Source organism: Neopsephotus bourkii, unplaced genomic scaffold, assembly GCF_033783945.1.
Source record: "Neopsephotus bourkii isolate Nb327-2 ecotype Australia unplaced genomic scaffold, CSIRO-AGI_Nbou_v1 NB_38, whole genome shotgun sequence".
NCBI lineage: Eukaryota > Metazoa > Chordata > Aves > Psittaciformes > Psittacidae > Neopsephotus > Neopsephotus bourkii.
The window spans coordinates 1,442,056-1,466,314 of NW_026900555.1; the positions used below are offsets into that span (position 1 = coordinate 1,442,056).

Here is a 24,259-nt window from a genome sequence, read left to right on the forward strand (position 1 = left end):
AGCCTGTATCTAAGATGAGGAACCATCCATGGGGATGTGTGAAGTGACTGCCAGGGAAGCCCTCTCCATCAAACCTGAGCGTTGCAGTCAGATCCTAAGGACTGGCCCAGCACTGGGGTGGATGTGGCTGACTCCCACCTCCTCCTCATTGCATCCTGAGCGTAGGGCTTCTTGTTCCCAGTACAGAGACTATCCCGAGATGAATGATATAGTAATTAGTTTTTCAATGCACACTTCATTTCTCTTTTCTGAATCACAGTTCAAGTCCCTTTCAGACATACACTTGATATCAGCACAGTAGTCTAACTACAGACAGTCCTAACTTTAAAACAAGCTACATCAATACTGTATAATGGATAGGATTCAGCTTACATGCTAGAAACATATGCAAGTATGTACTTTGCAAAAAATCACTGAAGTTAACTGGTTTTTAAACTTACAGGCATATATTTCAAATTTTCTTTTTCTTTTTTTTTTCCTTAGAAGCTTGTTGCTTTTCGGTGCAGCAGTACCATACACTACTGTGTTAAAAGTATCAGACTACTTGGATGTGTCCAGAATGCTCCAATAAAGCTCCAGTGCTGAACGCGTCCAGAGGGCTCTCTCTTCCTGCCAAATCCTACAGGAGACAGGGATACCCCAGGGCTCCTCAGAGGATCTGTTGTCCCATTGTGCTTTGCAGTAGGGAGACAGACTGGAATTGCAGTTTAGTCCTTCAGTTCACTGGATGAAAGTCATCGTGGTGTGCACCACCTAAGGTCCTCTTTTAGACCTGACATTAGGATGTAAAATGGATATGAATGGTGCAGAGATCTGACTTTGGTTGCCTGCAGAGGGGTGAATTTCACCTACTAGGAACAGCTACAGCCAGGTTTCTGAATCTGCATGAAAGTGCTGACAATTTGCACCGTTTACTGGCTTGGCTGGGGAATGAAGATGCTCACAGGAAATGTTTGACACTTTTGCAGGAAATTTGGCTTATTTTGCACTAGAGAACAGATATGCTATACCTGAATTTCTAAACTTACTGTACTGGCATCAGAGTAACTAGAAACCACAAAACATAGCATGGAAATAAAAAAAGGAGCATAGACTATGTATAGATATATTTACATCTACATACATCTACATATAGAAGCTTCTGTTCACTGGAAATCCTATAAGCCACTGCCTGCAATAGCATCCATCCTAAGGGAATTCTAGAGATGATTCTTAAGAGACTGAGGAGATGGGGTTATGAGGTGAGCCCATCTGTGTCAGCACCTTATCCAGCCATTGCAATGGTCCATGCAGGTGGATCTCAATCCAGCAGGGCGTGCTTGTAACATCTTGGCGATGATACTCTGCTCCCCAGCCCTATAAAAGCATCAAAGAACCAAAAGGTGAGGTGTTTGGGATTTTTAAAAACAGAAACATTAAATCACAACTGCAGTGCAGTTTAATCTAGCACAGATACAGATGGGCCACCACCCAAGTTACCATGATTTAATGCTTTGTCCTAGGGATCATTTTCTCTAGAAACTTTGCCCCTTTTTAAGGTCACTGTTACCATAGTTACCCTCTATACTATTATGCTGTAATTTAATAATGCTATTAAATGAAAATGTTACACTTCCAGGTGCTGAAACCACATAGCATGGAAAGGCCTGCTTCCAAGCTTAGCTGTCTGCAAACAAGCCTATGGGGAATGGTCCCTGCTGTTCACACCCTGGAGACGTGCCCAGGAGAGCCTGCCAGACTGCTGTCTGGCATGGATGAAAAGCAGACCAGGCCCTGTCATAACACTTTAATAAGAACTGGGAATGACCCTAGGCACTTCATTTATTGGTAGAGATGCAAGTCTGAGACTAGTTCTAGGTATTTTTCTGAACCTCTGGAAGTTCTAGGTATTTATCGGAACCTCTGGCAAGGTTCGTATGTAGCGCACGTAACCTATGTGTAGATATTTTCCATAGTTTTTCTATCCTTGAAGGTGTCCTGGCCCATTGCAGGGGGTTTGGAGCTAGATGATTGTTAAGGTCCTTTTCAACCCAAACTATTCTCTGTCCTCTTTTCCCATGGGAAAAGCTTCTTTTCCCAGCTGCCGACTGTAGGAAGTCCTGCAGTAATTTCTCCAGCTCTTTTAGGAAGGTAAGGGATATGTAGTGTCTAGCAGAAGATGGGGTTGAGGTTCTGGCAGGGAGAAAAGAAAACTAGAAGTCCCTGTGCCTCAGGCAAGCACACTGTCTGCTTGTGAAGTAGGCAGCCTGATTTCACAGCAATGCAAGACATCCAAGTCACAGCCAAAAGTCTGGAAGCTCAACAGCTGTCGTCATCTCACTGCCAGAGCTGAACTTGGCTTTCCATAGGGCAATATGCAAAACACAGTCCCACTGCAGGATGAGCCTCTTCATTTGTGGGCCACTGATCAGAGAGACTGAGTCTTACCTGCCATTAGGCTAGTCGGGGGGGTGATATTCATGTCATGAAACAAGGACATGGAGGTATATTAAGACTGATGTCTGCCAAAGGTGCATACATCGTAAAGTGCAGAACAACTCAGAAAACTGAGGCTGGTAGAACCCATGTCTCCAGACAATCACCTGCAAAACTAGGATCAACACCGAAACTAGATGCCATAATAAGTAGTCTGGATAAAATCCATTGCTACTTCATGAAGGGGCAAGAAAGCAGAAGAGTAAGGTATGGACCCACCAAAGCCCAAAGAATACTTTCAAACAGGTGGCATTTTCTGACCTGCAGTCCATTATCAGGCTAGAAAGGGCCTGTGTTCCAGACACCTCAAATTAATGTTCTATACTTAGGGAATGTTTGCATAAAATACTTAAATCAGCCCGGTCAGACTTCTGAGGTTGTGAAGTCTGAAGCACCCAATTGCAGGGAAAATACACGAGAAGTCGGTGCACCTCTGTGACTGGCAGGACAGAAAGTCCAGATGAATGGGAATGGCAGTCTGGAATCACAGCCTGCCCGGTTTGGAGAGCCAGGCAGTGCAGATGGCTGGGCACCTCCCTCTGCTGGCAGCTACAGGCAGGTAATCCCGGTGTCGGATGGAGCTCTGCGCACAGGACATGGGCAGCAGCCCTGTGACTCACTCTTGGGCTGCAGGTAGCCTCCTGCATGCCCGAGGCTGAAATGAGGAAATAAAATGAGAACCACTTGCAAAGCTGTGGTGGTGGTTCATGCAGATGGTGGGAAGAGGATACTGATACCCCCACGGGGAGACCAGAAATGCGTCTTCTGGCACAGTGAAGATGAGCTAAGCAATCCTGCTGCTCCTGCCAGTCCTTCCCATCTCCAGCCCAGGCTCCAGCCACTGGGCTGCCTCGCAGCATGGCCAAGGCTGCTGGGTTGACCTCTCAGCCCCAAGACCTGGGGAAATGTATCACAGTATCACAGTATGTTAGAGATTGGAAGGGACCTCAAAAGATCATCTAGTCCAATCCCCCTGCTGGAGCAGGAACACCTAGATAAAATGTGGTAAGAAGAATGCTGCTGGGTTCACACCTCACCTTAGAGAAACTTTGTGCTTCAGCTGCCTCATCTATGGAGAGGGGACAGCAGCCATTCAGTGTATGGAAACTGCTGTCTGATCTCACTGATGATGAACTCACATTTGCCTGAGGGCTGACCTCCTCCCAGCTGCTTTATGGGCACACGAAGGTTATCAGAGAGGACAGGACCTTCACATCTCTTTGTCCCATGTCCTGCCTCCATAAGATGATACAGCCCTGGCAAGTTTCTCACATCTTGGTCCCTACTCATCCCTGCCTCCCAGCTGGTAGCTGAAGCATCAGTGGGGTAGGATGCAAGGTTTGCCCTATGGGCTCTAGGTAACCAGCAGTGTCTGAATAAGAATCAGAGGAGAAGCCCCAGGACTGTCATTCACTTAGGGGCTCTTGGTGTGTGGCTCTGACAGAAAAACTTGCGCCTCTGTGTACTGCATACCCAACACCCAGGGACATTCCTGTCCCCAGACTGAATACACTGGGGCTCACACCTTAGGAGAGAAGTAACTGGAGAAGACTGAGAACAGGAAAGAGTTTTCACAGGCCAGGAAGAAAACAAGATGAGATTTGCATAGTCATTTTCCAAAGGTCATGGGAAAAGGTTGCAAATGACTCCTTGCACTGGTTTTCTGGTGCCCCAGGCACTATAGTGGCTGCTATTGTTTCAAAAAAGCAAGGTGATAATATGGCGGCAACATTATTTAATGCATCAACATCACCATTTCTGCTGCCATGCTGGGCATGGAGGCAGATAACACATCAAAGAGACTGCCCCTGAGTTGCTGATATAATGAAAATATTGTGTAACTGGCTACACTGCCTTTACAAACAACATGCCCATTCATGTCTCCCATTAAACAAAATGCTGTTTGTTGGGTTTCTTGCTTTCTTTTTTCCTGTAACACTTGCGTGTGAACAAGATGTCAGTTCCTTCTCAAGAACAAAGTTAACAGCTTGGTCACAGGCAGGAAGATTTTGGCTTGGACTCTTGGGAGAAGTTACAGAGCACTCTTAATGCTCTCATAGAGTTAAGGAGAGACATCCCCAAGGATAACTGGAAAGAGTCAGACCAGAAAGCTGTGTGCGACTCAACTCATCTACTTTTAGAATGTAAGGGAACTGGGCTCAAGCCTCAAGGCTTATCTTATCTTAGATGTGAATTCAATCATCTTGATTCAGTCATTTGTATAAAACCACACCTGAAGGCAAAGGGACATACTCAAGCCACTTTTTATGGGACCTAGCAAGACCAACTGGCTTCTAATGGTGCAGCTTCTCTAGTTTGCAGGCTGAACATCGCTGCCAGCTCTCCCCTACAGCACTACAGGAAGTAGTCTAGCACAATTGTAAACAGCCTTGAAATACTCACCATTTCCTGGGTTTTAGATGCTACATCAGGCACCTAAGTAAATCCTAAGTGCCAAAAGGAGTTAAGATCTCATTTTGGTGAGAAGGCCATTCAGAAGATTTAAGAAACTCACTCTTAAGACTGATAGATCACACACAAAGCAGGCTTCAAAGTTCATATATGAAAGACATAAAACAAGTAATGGCCTCGGTGGTCTCCTGTCTCTTCCAAATAACAGAAGGGAGGTCAGATTTTCTTTTGGGGTTTGTATTCTGCTTGCAAGAAGCCCTTCTGGTCCTGTGGCTGGCCAGAGTGAATGTCATCAAAAATTAAGACAATCTCTTGCCAGGGATGAGACAGGTGACAAAGAGTCGCAATTCCCAGTAAACTCAGTGGGGGCTGAAGGAGAACCCAGTGTTTCTTGACTGAAACCATATTTACCTGTCTATAGTCATGGTGAGACTGTAAACTAGTCTAGAGACGTAAGGACATTCTTTTCAGATCTATGGCTCTACCAAGCTCTATTGCAAATCAGTAATAATAGCAGAGATAGCAACTGCCTAAGGTACGTGCTACATTTATATGTTGCTAAGCCCCTCTAAGTTGAGGCTTTTATGTAAACAATGGGAGAACATCACCATGCAGTCTGCTTATTTTCCACAAATGAAAGCTATGGAATACCTAGCTTTTGGAAACTAAAAAATTTCCAGGTTGACAAAAGCTATTGATTTTAAGCACCTAGAAGTTTAAAGCAATAGTGGAAAACAGGCAGTCTGAATTGCTTTTTGCAAGTTGGGTGTCTAAATCCCCACTTAGGAAGGATTTGATGAGGTCTAGTTTTGCATCAAAGTGATGGGATTTGCCTTTCAGAAATGCAAGAGAAAACAAAGAATCCTTACTTTAACAAAGCTCATTCGAATAGTACACATCTTGGTCAGCTCATACACCACTTCGAAACCATGATTTACTGACTGAGCCAGCAGCTGGGCAAAGAGCTGGTTGTTGAAGATCTTGAGGCTGCAGCCGCTGGGGATCTTGCAGACAGTGGCTGGATGGAAACCATGCTGGTAGTTACAGTTACGGCTTTGCACAAAAATACTGCTGTCACTGACACATTCAGCATAAACTTCCCCACCAACGTAGTAAAGATGAACACCTCGAAAAAGAAGAAATAATGTGTATTGTTTCTCCATTGTTCACAGCACACTTTACACCAGCAAGTCTTTAACTATTTTACATACAAGTCCAGGATCATTCCAGGCACTCAGTGTGTACACACTGCCTTTTAAAAGACAGTAAGTAAACTGTGTGCATATCCATGTAACTGTACAATGGACCCACCAACATTAAGAGGAAATCGCCATAAATGCTATTTTGAGGTATTGGTCTAGAAGAAAAAAGTCTTATCATATGATGTTTTTCTTTGTTTCTCAGTGGAAGGTTGGTTTACTTCTTTAACCCAACAGCACAGTATAACAAGGCACACACATACATACACACGTTAAGTATCAAACATATGTCAACCATATGCAAAGAATGGATCAAAACTGTAAGAGAAGTGACAAATCTGTTCTGTATTACTCATCTAAATGTATTTTCACTGTTGAGCACGTGCAGGCTGACCAAGACCAATTTCATTGCACGCTAGTTTTTTACTACAGGATTCTATCTCATGCATGGTGTGTACTTAAAATAGGTTTTCTGCATTTTGCTTTATCTATCACATCAGAACCAGGTATTTGCATTTACATGACGTGACTTACTCATCAGATCCTGTTCAAAGTGACCTTTAGCAAGATGACTGATTTGATTCTGGACTTTCAGTGCCCAACTAAGTGACTAACTGAAACTAACTCTTTTTTTTTCTGTGCCTTGGGGAAATTAAAATGGAAGCATTTCTACCCATCAAAGACTCTGTTCCCCCCAGAATGTCTGCATACATGAAAATATACCTAAATTGGTGGGAGAATTTATCTTAGCCTAATTCAGCAACTGTAAAGTTAGGGATCTTGTGTAAGCTAATTGTGCAGGTGACTTCCCTAGTTGATAGATGATGGGAAGCACTGTGACCAGATGATTCATTCAGTCCACTACAGAGCGCAGGCTCACAGCCAGCTTGAACTGATGGAAGTCTGTGCAGGTGCTGAAAAAGGCTCACTTGTTCCCTGCCCCTGCTGCTTCTTCCCACGTCAGCTTTCATGCTGCCAGCAATGGCTGAGGATTGGGCAGCCATCCAGATTGGGGAACTGAACCAACAACTAAACTTAAAACCAAACAAAACAAAACAAAAGATTTATTTGAAGGGAGATCTTCATCACTGCAAGCGTGGCAACGGGGACACGGACTGCTTAAACGTGCATGAAACCACACCCTGAAAGAGGACAAGTCATCATGTGAAGATTCCTAGACATTCACCCTTCCCATGGAAGGATTAGATGAGACGCACCCCTCCCATTGCCAAGAGAGGTGGGAGAGCTCATATCTTTGTTCTCATAAAAACCACCACTACAGGAAAATAAAATCCTCCTCTCTATTCCCAGGTATGGCAGTCAAACCCTTACATACAAATGCACATGTTCACAGAGTCTCAGTGGCCTGCTTACAGAGCTAGTGATAACTATGCTTTAATAATTTAGTTGTAATTAGTTTTATTCATTTGTCTTTCATACAAAAAAGACTGGCTACATATTCCCAGTCTGTTCATCATTCTGTAGTCATGACAGCAAGGGGCAGCAGCACATCCTTAGGACAAAACCGGCTTCTAAACGTAAGTGGGAAAGACTTGGGGAAAAGCAGGTTGAGTGGGAAAGGAATCTGGGAAAAATACTCTCCCATAGACTTTCAGGATGACTCAGATGGGAACCTTAAAGTCTGTCTTCAAGCCATCACTTGACTTTTACTTCTATGCACCCACGAGATCTCAAATTAGATGTGAGTGGCAGGGTTGTGGCTCAGAGCACACGCTAGTATTGCACTGGAAACACGGGTGAGATGACAGCTCATTACACCAGCTGTCAGCTCCAGTCCAGCTGCTCCAGGCATCGTGGGGAGTTGCACACTCTCACTGCTATTACTTGACTTACGGTCTCCTTTCCCTTCTGTGGAAGATGGATAAAAGGGGAGGACTGAAAACACAAAAGCCATAGCTGACCTTAATGGACTCCATATCGCTTTCTGAAATCACAGAATTGTTAGGGGTGGAAGGGACCTTTGGAGATCATGTAGTCCAACCCCCCTGGCAAGGAAGGACCACCTAGAGCAGGTTACACAGGAACATGTACAGCGGGGCTTTGAATGTCTCCAGAGAGGGAGACTCCACAACCTCCCTGGGCAGCCTGTTCCAGAACTCTGCCATCTTCAACATAAAGACTGAGGACACAGTGTAGGGAAAGAAGAATAAGACATAAATATTCACTACATTTCAAATCTTCAAGTATAGCTACCTATTTAGGGTGACCACACTTCTGGGTGCTAAGGTGAAAAGTTTTAAAGGCTGGATTTTTTGGAGTATCCAGAGTCACCCAACTTCTGAAAAAAAAAAAGATGAATGCTTTCAAAGGCATTGCCCATCATGAGAAAAATGACAAAGTCACCTCTGAAAGCAGAAGCTACGACCTGCCTTTCCCTTGTGGACTTTTTAAAAGCAATAAAGCACTAATTAAATGTCAGTGTGTATTTCCATTCTTTTGGTATTCATCCACCAGAGGCAAGCACCCTCAAGGAGGCCAAACAGCTTAATACATGTTTGTAGAAGGCCAAATCAAGGGTTCATATGTTTTAGTGGGATTTCATTGCTCTCTGCAGAAACTGAGAATTCATCAGTTTCCCAGCATCCACATCTTTTTGACTCTCTGATCAGAAGTCCCCTTTTTGTCCTTGAAGTCTAACTGCTGAAACAGGTCCAATTGCTAGTAGATGTTGCATTGTGTTCTGGATTGTTTTTAGCTTTGATGTGGTATTTCCAGGAAACCGTTTCACGCTGATACACTAGATGACAATTCAATCACATATCCTTATCCTACTCAGCTAATCTTGTTTACTCACTCTTTTTTTCTACCCTGTTAACATGTGACAATTGTATCCATCTAAGTAGCTTTCATCTGTCTAGCATGGCTTTGAACTACATACTTTGGGAGCTGTTCTGTGCTCTTCTGCAGGCCTGTACTGGTGCCCTCTTTCACAGACACCCCCTTGTCGTGGGGAAAGACCTTGCGTGCCCTTGTGAAGTTGGGAGCTATGCTGGTGGTGGCTTATGCTTCCGGTAGGGTCTCCCATGCCAGTCAGGTCTCAAATGAAGGGTCAGACAAAGTGTGTCCATGGGCAGGATGGGCTCACTAGCCTTAGGGCAACCATCCTAGGAGAAGGACAACTCCAACTTCAAACCCGGGCAGATGGAGCTCGTATAGCCCTGTAAGGCCGTCCATCTATGAGAAGGATACTCTAATCAAACCTATGACCTGAGGGTGCCACTTCTACTCCAGTTGGGCATGTTTTTTTAAGATTTGCATAACCAGGGAAGAACAGTAAAATTAAGGATCTCTGATATATTAAGCCCCTCTCTGGGCAACCTGCTCCCTTCCCTTGGGCAGGTTCCTAGAGTAAGACTTTAAAGGACTTTTAATCAATGAAGACAGATCTTCAGATTTGAATGGATGAGGACCACTAGCATTCACCTCATTTTCTTTATATTCTGTCTCTTCCTCTTTTGGGGCAGAAAGTCACAGGATGTAGCATCCTCAAATGACAGCTTTGACTGGGATTTTTTGTCAGTCTTCGTTTAGGGCTGGGTTCAGCTTTGATCTACACCCCCCTGACAGCTTATATTGACAGAAAAGCTTTGCTTTATTTCTGAGTAAGTTAGAACTAGGTGTACAGCCCATTTCCACCCCTCACAACAAGCTACTACAACAGACACTTCTAGCATCATACTGGCTTCACACAGTGCATCTGCAACACAAGTGCTTTCCTTTCCAGAGAAAAGAGCAAAAACTAAGTATAGCATTTCCTGTGCTAGCCTACAGGTTCAGTGTTGTTTGCAAAAATGATGCCACATTTGTCTCAGAGCTTCCCGGTATTCAATCATTCAACACTAAACTATCAAGAGCCAATTAAAATAGTGCTCTAGGCCTGGGAAATGAGGTAAGGTTGACAAGATAATAGGAGTGGAACAATTAGAGTTAATTAGCACAGTGGGAAATTCATTCCCAGGCAGCTACTGGTGAGAGACTGGGTTGGCAAGATAATGAGTCTAGACTGGATATACCAGAATGGGCAAAGCTCCATCTGCACAGAGAAGTGGCCCGTACAGGGCTTCTGACTCACTGCCACAAACAACAGTAAGTTCTGGGAGAATATCAGGCCCTACACAGCCCTACTGAGTTGGGATGGAGTGTGTGTAGCCACACACATCCAGCTGTGGTCTCCTTGTACCTGCCACCAGTAGTAAATGAGTATATACTACTATATACCAGTATATGTATACTATATACTCATATACTACTATATACCAGTAGTATATGAGTATACCCTGCATACACAGGGTATATGTACACCAGAAGTGGACCATACAAGAAGAACTGCTGAGAGAGAACCCAAGACCTAATTTTAACAGCAAGAAGTTGACAAGGCAGGGAATCAGACTGATAGGGAGCAAAAAGCTACAAAGGCAACCCCAGTAGAGTTTTTCATCCAAGTAACTCAACTGCTGTTTCATCCATCTCCCTTTGCTACTTGGTGGGAGGAGAACCAGACCTGAGGCACCAGCAATTATCCTTTTAGTGGCATGTCAATGGCAATATTCCCAGTTGCCAGAAGCTCTAATAAATAAAATGAAAATACATACTGCTAAATTAGAACACACAACTATAAACAACATTTTCTCTTCGCTGTCCAAGCTTTTGTAAGGATCTACTCTGCTGATTGTTACCCAGTCAGAAAAGAATCTGATGCTTTTCTTCTATTTCAGAAGTAAACTCAGAGCTTTGGTTTTAAGACAAGCACATCTAATAAGTCAGCTGGGTTTGTTAATGCGATGTACAGTTCTTTCAAGCTCTGAATATTCCTGAGAAGAAAGGATTTTCTCTTACCTTTTCCTATGTGTCTCCTGGTGTTCTCTATAGTAGAGTTACGGTTTACATTTGAGAGCAGTCCCAGGCAGAATCTGTTTTTGTTATTTGAGGGATCTGTAAATCCATCTATAAGGATACTTCGAGACGAAGCCTGGAAAGTCTCCCCTACCCGGTTGTTGAGTTCATAGTAGGCAACTGAGCACCAGTGTTGTGGTTCCTCATAGCAAACAGGCCGAAAGTCTGTAGGAAATAAAATTAATCAGCTGCTCAGGTCCCTACTATTTTTTAAACAATCAGTCTCTGTTTTCTTTCCTCCTTCTCTCCCTCTGCCCCATTCTCCCCCTCCCCAGCTCTTCATCTAAACAGTCACTTATCATGCTTTATCTCAACAGCAGCTTCTGTTTCTTCTTAATTTTATGAATGAAGCCCCAAACATGCAAAGCACTGGTATACCAGCTTAACTATAAGCCTCTGAGGAGTCCCACTTGTTCTTAAAAGTGATAATTCCACTGCATTAAATTAAGCACATGCAGACATTCCTTGCTGTACTGGGGCCTAATCTCTGCACTGAAAATAGTAAGAGATACATCTGCTCTGCACACTAGCAGGAGCTAGGGGTGACAGATGGGCTCAAATCAAGTCAAAACTGAGCTAAGCCTTCAGCCTAATACTAAACTCTGAAGTTCAGAAGTAATCAATCTTTCCCCCAATTTTTGCATGGTTTGGGGCATTCCACTTCCATGTGAGACCAGAAGCAGAAATGTCAGTAGGGTCATTGCTTTTGGATCTTCCCCTGCATAGGTTTTCTAACTCAGAGACAGAAAAAGACTCAAAAATGTAACAGAATCTCTGAGCCGCATTCGTCCTACAGGAGTTAGTGGGAAACCTTATCCTGCCTGTCCAACACAGGCATGTGAGCCCCCTGGCCCCAGAGCACCTCTAAGCACAACCTCTAACAAACGTCTAACCGATGCTCACTAGGGCAATGATTAGGGATGATGAATTATGGTAAAGAGATTAAAGTATCTCATTAACTCATTTAAAAGTACTGATGCCTGATAACTAGTTATTATCTGGCCATTCTGTATATTCATCTGTAACTAGCACTGTTACCCTCATCGTTCTTCAGCTCCAGTTCTGTGATACATACATGTTCCTCACTGTTTCAGACAGCTGGCATTATTTTTTTAATGTGCATGTGTGTGCACCGTGTTCAGTCCTTATGCCACAAAAGACATCTGTTTAGCACTACAGTATGCTGGACTAAAAGAACAATGGTGATTTTTCCTTTGCAGTAGCAGGAAGCCAAAAGAAAACCCAGCTGAGAAACTCCATTTCCCCTTGCTGCTCTGTAGCAACAGGCTTTGAATGGCGGAGGCATGACCTGCCAGCACTAGTCTGGAAGTAACAGACCATGTTGGAGAGGTCATGAAGTTGCTTTGAGGGAAGCAAGGAGATCCCTGACCCTTCTACTCTGATGACCCATGCCCTCTCCCAGTAAAGCATTCTTATATGAGGACAAAGAGCTTGGCCATCCATAAAAATCTCTTTGTACTTCACTAGAACATGTCATTTTCTAGCCAGACAGTAATATAATATTAATACAAAGATGGTAGTAAAAAAGGTCCTAACCACAAGGCTTTAAAGTACTTGAAACCCAAAACTGAAGGTGTTTATCAGTTCTGATATTTATCATGCCCTTGTGTTATACTGCCTCACTACCCTTGATTAGATATCTTTGTCTTTACAATGCTGATAACAGTGTTTGCTTTCATTAACAGCTTTCCAATGTAATCGTTCATGAATGCAAATAAGGACTAAACTCTGAAACTTCACACATAATTCACTAAATTCTTGAATCAACCTATTTTGCTGGCTAATGGGTGGGTCTAGTACACAGCCTTATAAGGAAACTCTCTGAAACCTATTATGACAGATCACTGAACCTTCTTGTTCAAATAAAAATTATTTGCTTAATAGTTGTTTCATTTTTTTAAGAATAATATAAATGGTTATTTACTTTCAGCTTCTCCGTCAGCAGATTTACCTCCATTGGGCAAAGACAGCACTAGCTGACTTTCAGCTATTGCATCCATTGACCGCCCACTGTGGGTTCCTGGAGGCTCTCTTGCATGGTAAGGCGGAGGTGGAGTTTCCACTGTTAGAAAGAAGGAAAGAAAAGAAAGGACACCTAAATCAATACACTGGTAAATTCTCCCTGGCTTTTCCTAGTGAATACTTAACTTCTTCAGCATTGTTTAGCCAAGAAGGGCTGGAAACAGCACAACTCTGAACCTGACCTCTTTTCTGTCTTCAGATTAAGACCATTATACGTTCAGAGAGGATGGGAAGGCAGGCTGTCAAGATGGACCGGTATCTAGTCAATCTCTCCGTTAACAACAGTTGTTACCCTAAGAAAGTAATGCAGTTTGATCATTCAGTTCCAGACTTCTCTCACAAATAGAAAACTTGAAGAGGATGATTTAAAAGCAAAAGCTTCAATAGATCCTCTGAGAGAAAGCTCTCTTTTTTTCACAGGCTATAAAAAAAGCCTATGGAAGAGCCTTTACGCTTTAAAATCAGACTTGGCAAAACTTCCTCTAGATTTGTCCTTTATACCTTTGTCCTTCAAGGAAAGGCAGTCCCTCTTTTGGTTTGTTCAGTTTCCTATCAAAGAGCAACAGAAGTGATGAAAAAACATGTAAAAGAGGTATCAACTCACAATCTGCCTAGCTCCTGATTTGTTTCATTTATGGCACAGTAAGCTAGAAAACAGAAGGTGACACTAACAGTGGGAATTCTCAAGCAAGTCAGAAGGCTTTAGAAAGCCGAAGAAGGGACATATTAGAAAGCCCTGACATTCACTGCATAAGCACTATAGCATGTAGATTTATTCATTTGAACAGAAACTCAGTGGGCTTATGTGTAACGTATAGCCATATACAAACTTGCAGGACTGAGGGTCTTTTTAGGGAGTCTTTTTAACTTGGTTCCACATTGAAATTTCCTCTTGTGTTCAGGGTCTGTTGGATGTCCCTCAAAACAGAGCAACTTCACCCAGAGTGGATAATTTGGACTGTCTCATAAGACAAACGTTGACTCTTCCAAGTAAGTACTGCACAGGAATGTCATTCTATTTAAGCATTGTTCAGGATTTAGGCATTTCATACATGGTATGATATTTCTAACATATAAGATGGCATAACCCTTCCACAGAAAATGCAACAAGCTAAACTAGTAAAACAAAATCAAGAAAGAATGGAAAAGAGTACAAGTCAGAGAAAGGAATATAATGTGGTCATACAGGTATTTTGAATGTCTATACCTAAGTCAGTAACCATACGCTTTCTTTATACTCACCAAAGAGGCACCTGCAGACATGGTGCACCTCAGCTACTTTAGACATATACCTTAAGATGTAATGCATCTTGTTCTAGGAGTGCTTGTTTTTCTCCACTGATCACAGAGAGAGTATAAAGAATTGCATGAGATGTAGAAATGTGCATTGTTGACTTGGTCAAACCAAGCCCACTCAAGGTTCTTGATGTAACTCCAGTTTGCATTACATAGTCTTCCATCCCTGATTGTTACACAGGCAAATTATGTTTATCAGCATGCTGCGTGCTGTGATACACTGAAGCTCAGGTTGAGCCACTTCCATTTTTAAGTAACTTTGCAAGGTCCCAAGTTCAGTTAAATGCACTAGTCATTACATTGGAATGGGCCTGATATACCTGTCAGGACCAGCTCCACTTAATCCAGCTTGATTACACAAAAGAGAAGAAAAGATGGGAGAAGACAAACAAGTCCTACTACCTGAGGAAAAGCTTCAGTGTTGCTAAACATGATTTAATCTGAAGTACAGACCTAGAGAAGAAATGAATGACAGTCCTTTCAATGAATGGAGAGGGAAGGAAAAACACTTTCAACACATCAGACTGTGTTGGAATTGCCCAGCTTAAAAGAAAGCTCAAATACTAAAAATACCTTGTAAAACACCTTTCTTTCTTACACTTAAAATCAAAATAGGCATATCATTAGGTACATGAATTTAAATGCTTTGTAGTCAAGACATTAAAACATTAGGCTACAAAATTCTGACCTGAATTCATCTTTGTGAAAAAGCTGAGATAATTGATAGAAACTATTTCAGAGTTACAACAAAGTGCAGAAGTGAATCTGAACTATGTTTTGATATTAAGGCCAGATCTCAGCTGTGTACATGACACCTTCTTGGTTTATTTAACAGCAAAAGCATAGTCAAATGTGAGGTAATTAGAGCAGTACTAAGTAAGGAGTTCACAGTGCAAACAATCTGAGTGACATAACACTGATGACCTCAGAACTGTGGATATAATGAAACACATTCCAAAATTACAGGAATTTGCCTGGTGGCTTCAGCAAGTGTTGATCCTGACTGTTAAACACCTTAATTTCCTGTATAAGTTTATACAGTCAGTGGGATCACCATACATTAAAAAATATTTCTACATACCAATTTCCTGATTTTATTCTGTCTTCCTTGATGGAGTTTCTAGAGGTCCCTAGCTTGACAATCTTTATTAGAGGTGCCTAGCGTAGGTCTTGCAAGTGTTCTTTTCCATGGACTGTATCAAAAGCTTGGATGGCCAGCTTTAGGCACAAGGTAGCCTGGCACACCTGGTCCTCTCCTCAAATTTCCCCTTACAGTAATCATGAAATCGCATCCACTGGGATGACCACAACAGTTAGTCCCTTGAGCACCACTCAGAAGGACTAGGAACCAGTATTAAGAGACAGTCAGAAGAAATCACATTCCAAATCCACCCTGTCCAACAGTTCAGTCTTAGCTACAGCTATAGGGGAAGCACACAGAATTGGCACCTGACTCCAGCCCATGGCAAGAAACTCAGCTGCCTCAGTCAGGATATCTGAAAGCTCATTCTTACCCGTGAGCTGATAGGGACTTCCTGGTCCAGAAGAACTTCCTGGTGAGTTGGGATAGCTGATGCTGTTAGGCGACTGAGAGAACATGTGGCTGGGTGATGATGGAAAAGGAGTGCATGGAGGATGCTGGAAAGAATCAGGATAAGTGGCATTGTGCGGCATCAGCGGCTCGCTGTGCAGAGAAGTGTTTCGAAACTTGGCAAGGAGGCTGAGGTGAGGGTTAAACTCGCTGTGTCTTGGAACAAGTACAGGAGGTAGGACTGAATATAAAAACAAGAACAAAAAGAAAAAAATTGGTTAAAACTGCACTCTTGAAAGTACGTCACTGTAAGTTAAATAGAGGAATATTCTACGCTGCCCAAATATTGCTGTCTATATACAAGTCATTGAAGGGCAACAAACCTGTCCAAAACCAAGAATCAAAAGCAGACCTTTTTTCCCAGATTTGCAGGCAGTTGCAGTAATTCCATATGCAAAATATAGACTCATTCCTGATTTGAGCAAGGTACCGTAATATTCACAGGTAGGGTATGCACACACAGTCCTCTTTCAGAAATGCAAGTGGCACATTTCTCTTTCTCAAAGTTACCTGTTCCTTCTGTCCTGAGAGACTGAGCATGTCAGGAGTTTCCTAAATACGATCACCAAAACCACAGCCAAGTTTAATAACAATTAACAGTGCCCTGCAATACTTTACTACCAGTGTTTCACAGATGGGCAAAGGAAGCATAGACCTGGAGCTAGACACCTAATTTAAAATCTTTTCAGGTACTCAGAAAGGCTGCCAGCCAGATAGTGGGATCTTTAAAAGGAAATGTAAATGGCAGTTGAAATATTGCAGCAGTACTAATTTAGCTGTCGCAGTATAATTAGAAAAGACCTAGCATAAGGAGGCAAATGTCAGTGGTTGGTAGTTAAGGCATGAAAAACACAGGTCAGAAAACTGAAATACAGATTAATCCATGTAAATTTTGGTCTAATAGAAGATATCGCCTCTCTTCATAAACACTCTTCACTTACATCTCGTATCATCAGTGCTGTTAACAGCATTGTTGCACTGAGGAACCTAAGATTGACCCAAATAATTTTGGATACTGGCATATCAGATGAGAGAGGGGAATCTGAGTCAAAACATTTTAGGAAACCCAACTAGTGAGTTACCTATAAAGATGGAGCCCCTAGGCTGGAACACAAAGAGGCTTGCCACTCCAAGATTTCTCTATTAGTTACTAACTCACATAATGCCTAATTATCTTAGTTAAGGCCTTAAACATAGGTAGGGGGAATTAATCCCCAGTTACTATCATGCATATCTAAAAGACACCTGAGAAGATAAGGAGGCAATTTGAGTTACTGTGACAAGTATGAATTGTCCCAAGACTAGGAACGATTCAGAAGCTTGTATTGATTGCCTTCATGTACAGAGTTCCTCTGGCCTAAACCCCAGCAGCACATTATCTTTCAGTCTTATCCTTACTAGCTTATGGAAACAAACAGCAGTGTGTGCTCTAGGTTATAAATGCTGTCAGAAATATATGGTTTGAACATGTTTTAACATACTGTTTGGTCCCAAAAGTTCTGTCTGGGTAGGTTAGCTAACACTTTTTAATTACAGCAAACTCTCATTTATCTTACATAACAAAAGAGTGGAATAATTGCTACAAAGCAAATAATGTACAGATAATGCAAAACATGTGCATGAGAAGAGGCTGTAGGAACACCCTCATTGGAGTGCACCCTCAGCGCACACTTGACTGCTCAGAGCTGGGGCACTTTAAGCAGGAGGAGGACTAGTGCCTGGTACCAACAGGAGGTTTACAACCTCTTGTTTGATGTAGCACTATGCTGCAGCCGGGGCAGGATTAAATCCTGCTCCTGCCTACCCACAGGTATATACCATTTGGGAAGTTGCAAGTCACTCATGAATTGAAGAACTGAGTCCTAAAGCTACACAAAAGAGTGGACTGATGACAGGGGTTCACTGCAGATCTTCTTACCTGTCTGGAAATACAGGCACTGGGATACCTGTCAAGACACTATATGTAGACCCTTATCCAGCCCAATGCATTTCTAATTAGCTTCTGGCCAGCACAACGGTGGTGCTCTGGAGACTAATTCTACAGAGGCTTCTGCCTCTGATATGCCCCTACCTGTGGAATGAAGAATTTGCTGCCATCCTTTTAATTCCTTTGGTAGAGAAAGGTATTTCTGCTTTTTTATTGCTTCTTTAGCTTTCTGGATTTCCTAGACTCTCCAGGTAGGACTCACATGTATTCACACATGAGATGAACTGCCGAGTCCTCCATGGATCTCTTCATAGCCAATGGAGAGAAACAGACTTTTACTGCTCAGTTAATCTGCTCTATACTGGGACAAGACAGATACCACCACTGCAGATGTGTTTTTTGTGAGCTGGATCCCTCCCATCCCACACTCCTGTGAGCAGCTCCAGGCTGTGAGCTGCTGCTTCTGGAGTTTTCCTCTGCTACTCCACAGAACTGGTATGATGCTTGCCAGGTCTGCTGCTGCTCAGCCAGCTCTGACCAGCAGCCTTAGAAACAGCGAACTGGTGATCCCTTTGCACTCAGCAGAGGTGCTGTGCATGGGATAGCTGTGCTACAGCAATGCTGTGCAGCACTGGGAGGTTGGCACCTCACTGTGGGTACCATTGCTAAGGAAGTGGCTTTCCTCAGCCATGTGAGAACTCAGTGCAACTTCTCTAAATAGAAGCTGAGAATCTGAATGTGTGAACAGCACTTGTCAGCGAAAGCCTTTGACTCGCCCTGAGTGAGTCAGCAAGAGGTATTTTCAAGCCTTGAACTTCTTCCCAGCTCTGACCAGGGTACTCTTAATTTACGCTCTGCTGTACAGTTTTTGCCACCTCATTCAATCTTTCCAGTGACTGCTCTGTGGCTGCCTAGAGGGCTAAAGACTCTGCAGTGGGTAAGAAATCCAGATATTTTCTTGTTTGTGGATAAAAATTCCCCAGAGGGCCTTGTTCTCTTTGTTCTTTTGGTAACAGATGTCACCCTCCAGGGCTCAGCACTCTGAAGGAAGTGTGACCAGAGGCACAAAACTGAGTGACTGAGTGCACTGGGACCTGCTTGTCCTCACAGTTCAACTGTGTTGTGTCCACTCAGTGGGGTCCTTTTTTTCTACTTGCTATTCTCCATAGAAAGCCAGGGTTGGATGCTTCCTTCTATGCATGCTCAAGTGTTGATAATCTTTGTTCAATTGAAGGTAAATACTGTCATGGCTCAAGTCCTGCCACTGCCTTTCCTGCACCAGACTTTCTCCAATTCCCTTTAGTTGCAACAGTTCTTGCTGGAAACCTGGCTATGCCCAAAGCCTGTGACATAAGAACATGTCCAGGCGAGTTTTGAACATCTCCGGAAAGAATGTCTCCACAACCTCTCTGGGCAGCCTGTTCCAGTGCTTTGCCATCCTCAGTGTGAAGTTCTTCCTCATGCTGAAGTGAAACTTCTTGTGTCCTAGTTTATGCCCACTGTTCCTTGTCCTGTGCTGGGCACCACTAAAAAGAGTCTGGCACCATCCTTCTGGCACCCACCTTTGAGATATTTATATGCGTTAATGAGATCCCCTTTCAGACTTCTCTTCTCTAAACAGGCCTTAGATCCTAGCCTTTTCTGTGGTGATTTCACTGCTGCCACTTTCTCCCCAAGCTCATTTCTTCTCCTGTCTCACCACCAGCTCTTTGCAGCACAGCTTCTAACTGCCTCTGGCCTGGAGCTGCAATACTGCCATTTGCAGTGGTGTAAGTTATCTCTCCTGCTGCTGCTCCAGCACACCTGAGTAGATTGTGCTTTCTTGCTGTACCTCATCTTTAGTCGGAAGGTGAGCTTCAGCTTCTAAGCTGTCCCCATAAGAGCAGCTGGGGTGAATACAACAGATCAAGAACAGTCTCAGGGTCCTATGGAGAACTGGCAGGCCCAGCTTGCATCCTTGCAGCTGTGCTCTCTTTCACCTCCAAAAAAAAAAAGGTGGTCACGTCCAAAGTACCCAAAGTCTCTCCCTTGGGTGAACCCCTGTGCCATGAGAACTTCTAGTACATGTGAGTCCATATGGGTTAAAGCTGTGCCTGGGACCACACCAACAATTCAGCAATACTCAGACCTGCACCTTGGTCCCATCGCATTTACTACTAGAGTTGTAGCTGTCTGTAGCACAGACAAATGACAGAGACATGCTCACAGCTGAAACCTTCTGAGTTTCAGGGTCACAACAACAAGCTTTGCCAGCCATTTAGCGCCTGCTGGATTATCCCAGTACTAGCATTTGCTAGTTGGCACTGAACAGATCAGAAGGCCGGGGTTGAAAACAGCCCTGCACAGTGCTGTCAGCTACTGTGCTGAGGAATCTCCATTAACTACACTGGAATTATAGCCTTCAAAGAGAAAGATACACAAAAATTTTATGAGCATCTTTTCCTAGGTTCTTGAAGAGTTTATTTTAGCAAGGCAGGAGATCAGCTCTTTCCACTGAAAACTGTTGACAACTCACTGCAGCTGCAATTTTTTAGTTGTGACAATGTTTACAGCAGTTCAGATACAACTTCAAAATGACAGCTCTACTGCCATGGAGGCATTATCAGAAAAGGGAGTAGCCTGTGTTGTTTAACAAATGTTAACCAATGCCCTTATTTCATATGTGTGAAAAGAAACATCCCACAGTTCACTTATCTGCTCCTAATGTCACCTCAGAGTAAAGTTCATGCCAGACAAAGAATAATCACAGAATAATAAGTATACACATACCAACCATATCCATTAGTAAATTAAATTACTGTGATTTTTGGCAGCAAGGGAGACTTAGGTTAAACATTAGAAATCATTCTGGACTGTAAGGATAGCAAAGCAATAGATTCACTTGCCTGGGGAGGTTGTGGAGCTTCTGCCACATGGGATTTTAGAGCTCATTAGGAAAAGATCTGTCAGGAATGTACCTGGTAATTTGTTTTGATTTGGGAGTAGAGGCAGAGGAGAAGAGGATGATTGCTCAAGCTGTCTGCCAGCGTACTTTCCATGATCCCTATAGGAGTTAACACTAAACACTATTATTTTTTAACAGCTATTTCACTGACACAAAGCCCAGTTAAATGACCCTTCAAGCGAGGTCATAAGTTTTCAATGCTGACCATGTCCAACCTAAAGAGGTTCATCAATGGAAAACTTCAAAGTTTTATGTGAACTTCAGGCATTTCACAGAAACTACACATTTAGGTAAGTAAATCCCACTGAAGGCAAGCCACCAGGCATTTTAGGAAGAATCAACTGATCTGGTTTCATGTCAACAGCAAAATAAGTCATTTTACTGCAACTGTAATCTTTAAAGAGAGAGACAGTGATACATTTTTCATGTGGATTAATGAGTCGATTGCTGGGTTTCAAACAATGAGACATAAATCTAGCTAGGGTGCTAAGTCTAACCCACAATTCATGCAAGCGGACACCAGTTTGCAGGGGGAGGGCTCAGAGAGCAGCCAGCACCCAGGCCCATGGAAAAGGACCTTTCAGCACCCTGGACAAGATCCAGACGTCCTCGGGGGTCCAACTGGATACTGACCCACTGGGCAGGGTGCTCCTTACTCCCCACTTACTCCTGACTGCTACAGCTGTGATGTCACCAGGCAGGTAAAGACCCAGGGTCCTTCAATCAAATGGAGCCTGCCTTTTCAGATTTCAGAGCACAACTAGACAGCATGCACAAAGACTAGACCTGCTGCCAGTGTGAGAGCTAATAGATGTGAAACATCTGCAGATGATATAATTACCTGGGGTTTCCACCCGCCGGTAATGGTAGGGGTTAATGCACACTTCTTTCTGTTTTGAGCCAAATGGGAACTCACAACATTCCAATGGTTTCAACTCATGGTGAGATTGTAAATCAGGCCAGCGCCACACTCTGCAGTATATGACGTGGGGAAGACCCTTGCGGTGAGACACCTGCAGCCGACCATCCAAGGAACGTGGGATCGTGACACATTTACTGGGCTGACCTGGGCAGCTCAGAGCCCTTTCCAGTTCTTCCATGGCACCTTTTTTCTTCTTTAACTTCTTCACCAAGGAATCAACAGCTTTTTCTGCCCACTTTTCCTCTTCATCTCCTTGTTTCCAGCCCAGCAGCCTTTTCACTGCAGGGCTGGTAAAGGAGAACAAGGAACTGATAGGGGTGCTGGAGTGCATAAGAAGCAGAGACTACACACGAGTGTCAGGGGAAGCACAAATTGCTCCCTCGTCTTGTAAGGCTTGCACAGAGTTTCCACAATATTGAGATGGATGCTTCCTTCACGGAAAGGTTCTTCCACACGTATGTTTTTGTAGTCTCAGGCACTGGTTACAAGTAGTCCAAAATGGTGGGTCTCAGAACTTTCTAAACATTAAGATACTGCTGATGAAGCCTGGAATAGCAACACAACACATAGTTAGGCTTCACACACCTCTTTAATTGTTCCTTCAATAAAATCTTTTGAAAGATGAATTATTCAAAACATGTGTTTAATTTTCATAGAATCATAGAACAGTTAGGGTTGGAAAGGACCTTAAGATCATCAAGTTCCAACTCCCCTGCCATGGGCAGGGACACCTCACACTAAACCATGTCAAGCAAGACTCTGTCCAACCTCGCCTTTCAATGGTTTTCTGTTTGTTTTTGCTGTTTATTTTGGGTCCAAGCCTTTCCTCCCCATTACCTTACCCTCCACACTCATTTTAGAGTTGGATCTTGGAAAGCAGTCACTTCAGTTTGTGTTTAGAGTTTAATGCACTAGGGAAAAAACTGCAGGGTTGGGGTTATATTTACTACAAACAAACAAAAAAAAAACAAAACTTTTTTTTTTTTTAAATGCTGGTAACTGTAGGCTCAGCTCAAGCATCCTCTACAAAATTACATCTGTAAAATCAAATTTTATGCAAGTACTGAGTAGACTGTTTTTCTGTTTTCAACTTTCTCTCTGCCTCTCCAGTATCACTCAACTGTCAAGAGTTGTATGATGTTAATTGAAAAAATAATTTAAAATTCAACTACTCCCAGATTTCACTTAGTGCCTTTAAAGATACATCACTATTCTCTAAGTTTATTTATGTTTTCCCACGTGCCAGGGAAAAACCTTGTCTGCCTAGCCAGTTCACAGTTTTTTGGATGAAAATCACAAAGTTCTGGACATGGTTTGTGCTGGATGGTTCCTGTGTTATTTCTGCTAGGACTTGCTACAACCTGACAAAGTCCAAAGAAAGAGTTTAGTTCTTGATGGGTTTTCGTCTTTGTACGTCAAGCTATTTATGCTTTAATTATACTCTTTGGACCCCCTGTGCATATCAAGTCTAAAGATCTGAAATATACAAGGTCACCTAAAGCTGGAGTGCGGGCAGCTTCTGAATGGATGCCTTCTGGTAAGCAGCTCCATGACTGCTCTAGTCCACCTTTGTGGGAAGATTTGGATCTTTCTTGTCCCCCCACCAGTAAAGGCCTGGACATAGTCCTCAGCACTACTTATATGCAGCCACTGAGAAGACAGAGATATAATGCCTGGTGTTGGGAGCAGCATGGCTTCACAAACCATATTATTCTACAGTTTCCTTAAAGGCACAGCTCTTGTAGAGTTTCACTTGTAGAGTTGCAAGAGTTGGGACACTGAGTTCAGGCACAAGTACAACATATTAAGACAGGACATCAATCCCAAAGACTGGCTCCTTGTCAGAGTTGGATACCCCAGCAGTCTGATACCCTCAGCACCACACAGCTCTGGAGCACGCTGCAGGGCAAGCACAAGTGGCCCAGGGTATCAAAGCCTCTTAGACAACGTGCAGTGTTTGCTGAGTAACAGTGACCCCCCAGAGCTGTTCTCCTCCTAGCCCTTGTTTCATTTTCATGCCCATTCATCTGCCCCACTGCATTACCCTTTAAGATATCCAGCACCCTGAGAAATACAGATTCTAAGGAGCTTTTTCCCTTATTCCATGAAAGCAGCAGTGATGAGGGCAGGGTCTCAAATTCCCCAAAGCCTTCCAGAGAGATAGAGAGATGGAAGCACTTGGCTTCACACAAGAGAATGCATAAAAGTGACTCTTTGGCACGTCATGGGGCCCTGAAGAAGCTGTATTCTCCCAAGAGATTCATATTCCAACCACCAGTGAACAGGACACTACAGGAAAATATTAACAGAGGGACTACAAAACTACAAGGAAGGGCAAGTACATCTTGCTTCAGGTACCCACCAAGGCATCAAGCTCTGGTTTATGCAATTTCTACATTATCAATCTATGTGTATGTGCAGTTGTCCTCTGCTGTCAAGAGAGGCTCTTGGCAGAGCATGGCAGAAGTCCCGCCACTCACACCATTCAGCAATAAATGAACAGTTCCACAGAATAGCCCAAACTTGTCCCACCATG

General features: G+C 43.2%; 1 protein-coding gene across 2 annotated transcripts in view; it reads right to left on the bottom strand.

Annotated features, from left to right (window-relative positions):
- Positions 1-749: 749 nt before the first annotated feature.
- Positions 750-24,259, bottom strand: part of SMAD9 (SMAD family member 9) — a 35,918-nt gene continuing 12,408 nt past the window's right edge. Inside the window, exons 2-7 of one of the 2 annotated variants that reach the window (XM_061345548.1) lie at positions 21,643-22,269; positions 15,854-16,111; positions 12,973-13,083; positions 10,944-11,165; positions 5,757-6,013; positions 750-1,356 (exon numbers count right to left, since the gene is read on the bottom strand). In XM_061345548.1, the coding sequence (XP_061201532.1) occupies positions 1,213-1,356; positions 5,757-6,013; positions 10,944-11,165; positions 12,973-13,083; positions 15,854-16,111; positions 21,643-22,054 (1,404 nt within the window). In that variant the 5' untranslated portion in view covers positions 22,055-22,269 and the 3' untranslated portion in view covers positions 750-1,212. Of the gene's footprint in view, positions 1,357-5,756; positions 6,014-10,943; positions 11,166-12,945; positions 13,084-15,853; positions 16,112-21,642; positions 22,270-24,259 lie in introns of both variants that reach the window. The other variant, XM_061345537.1, reaches the window with a different exon arrangement.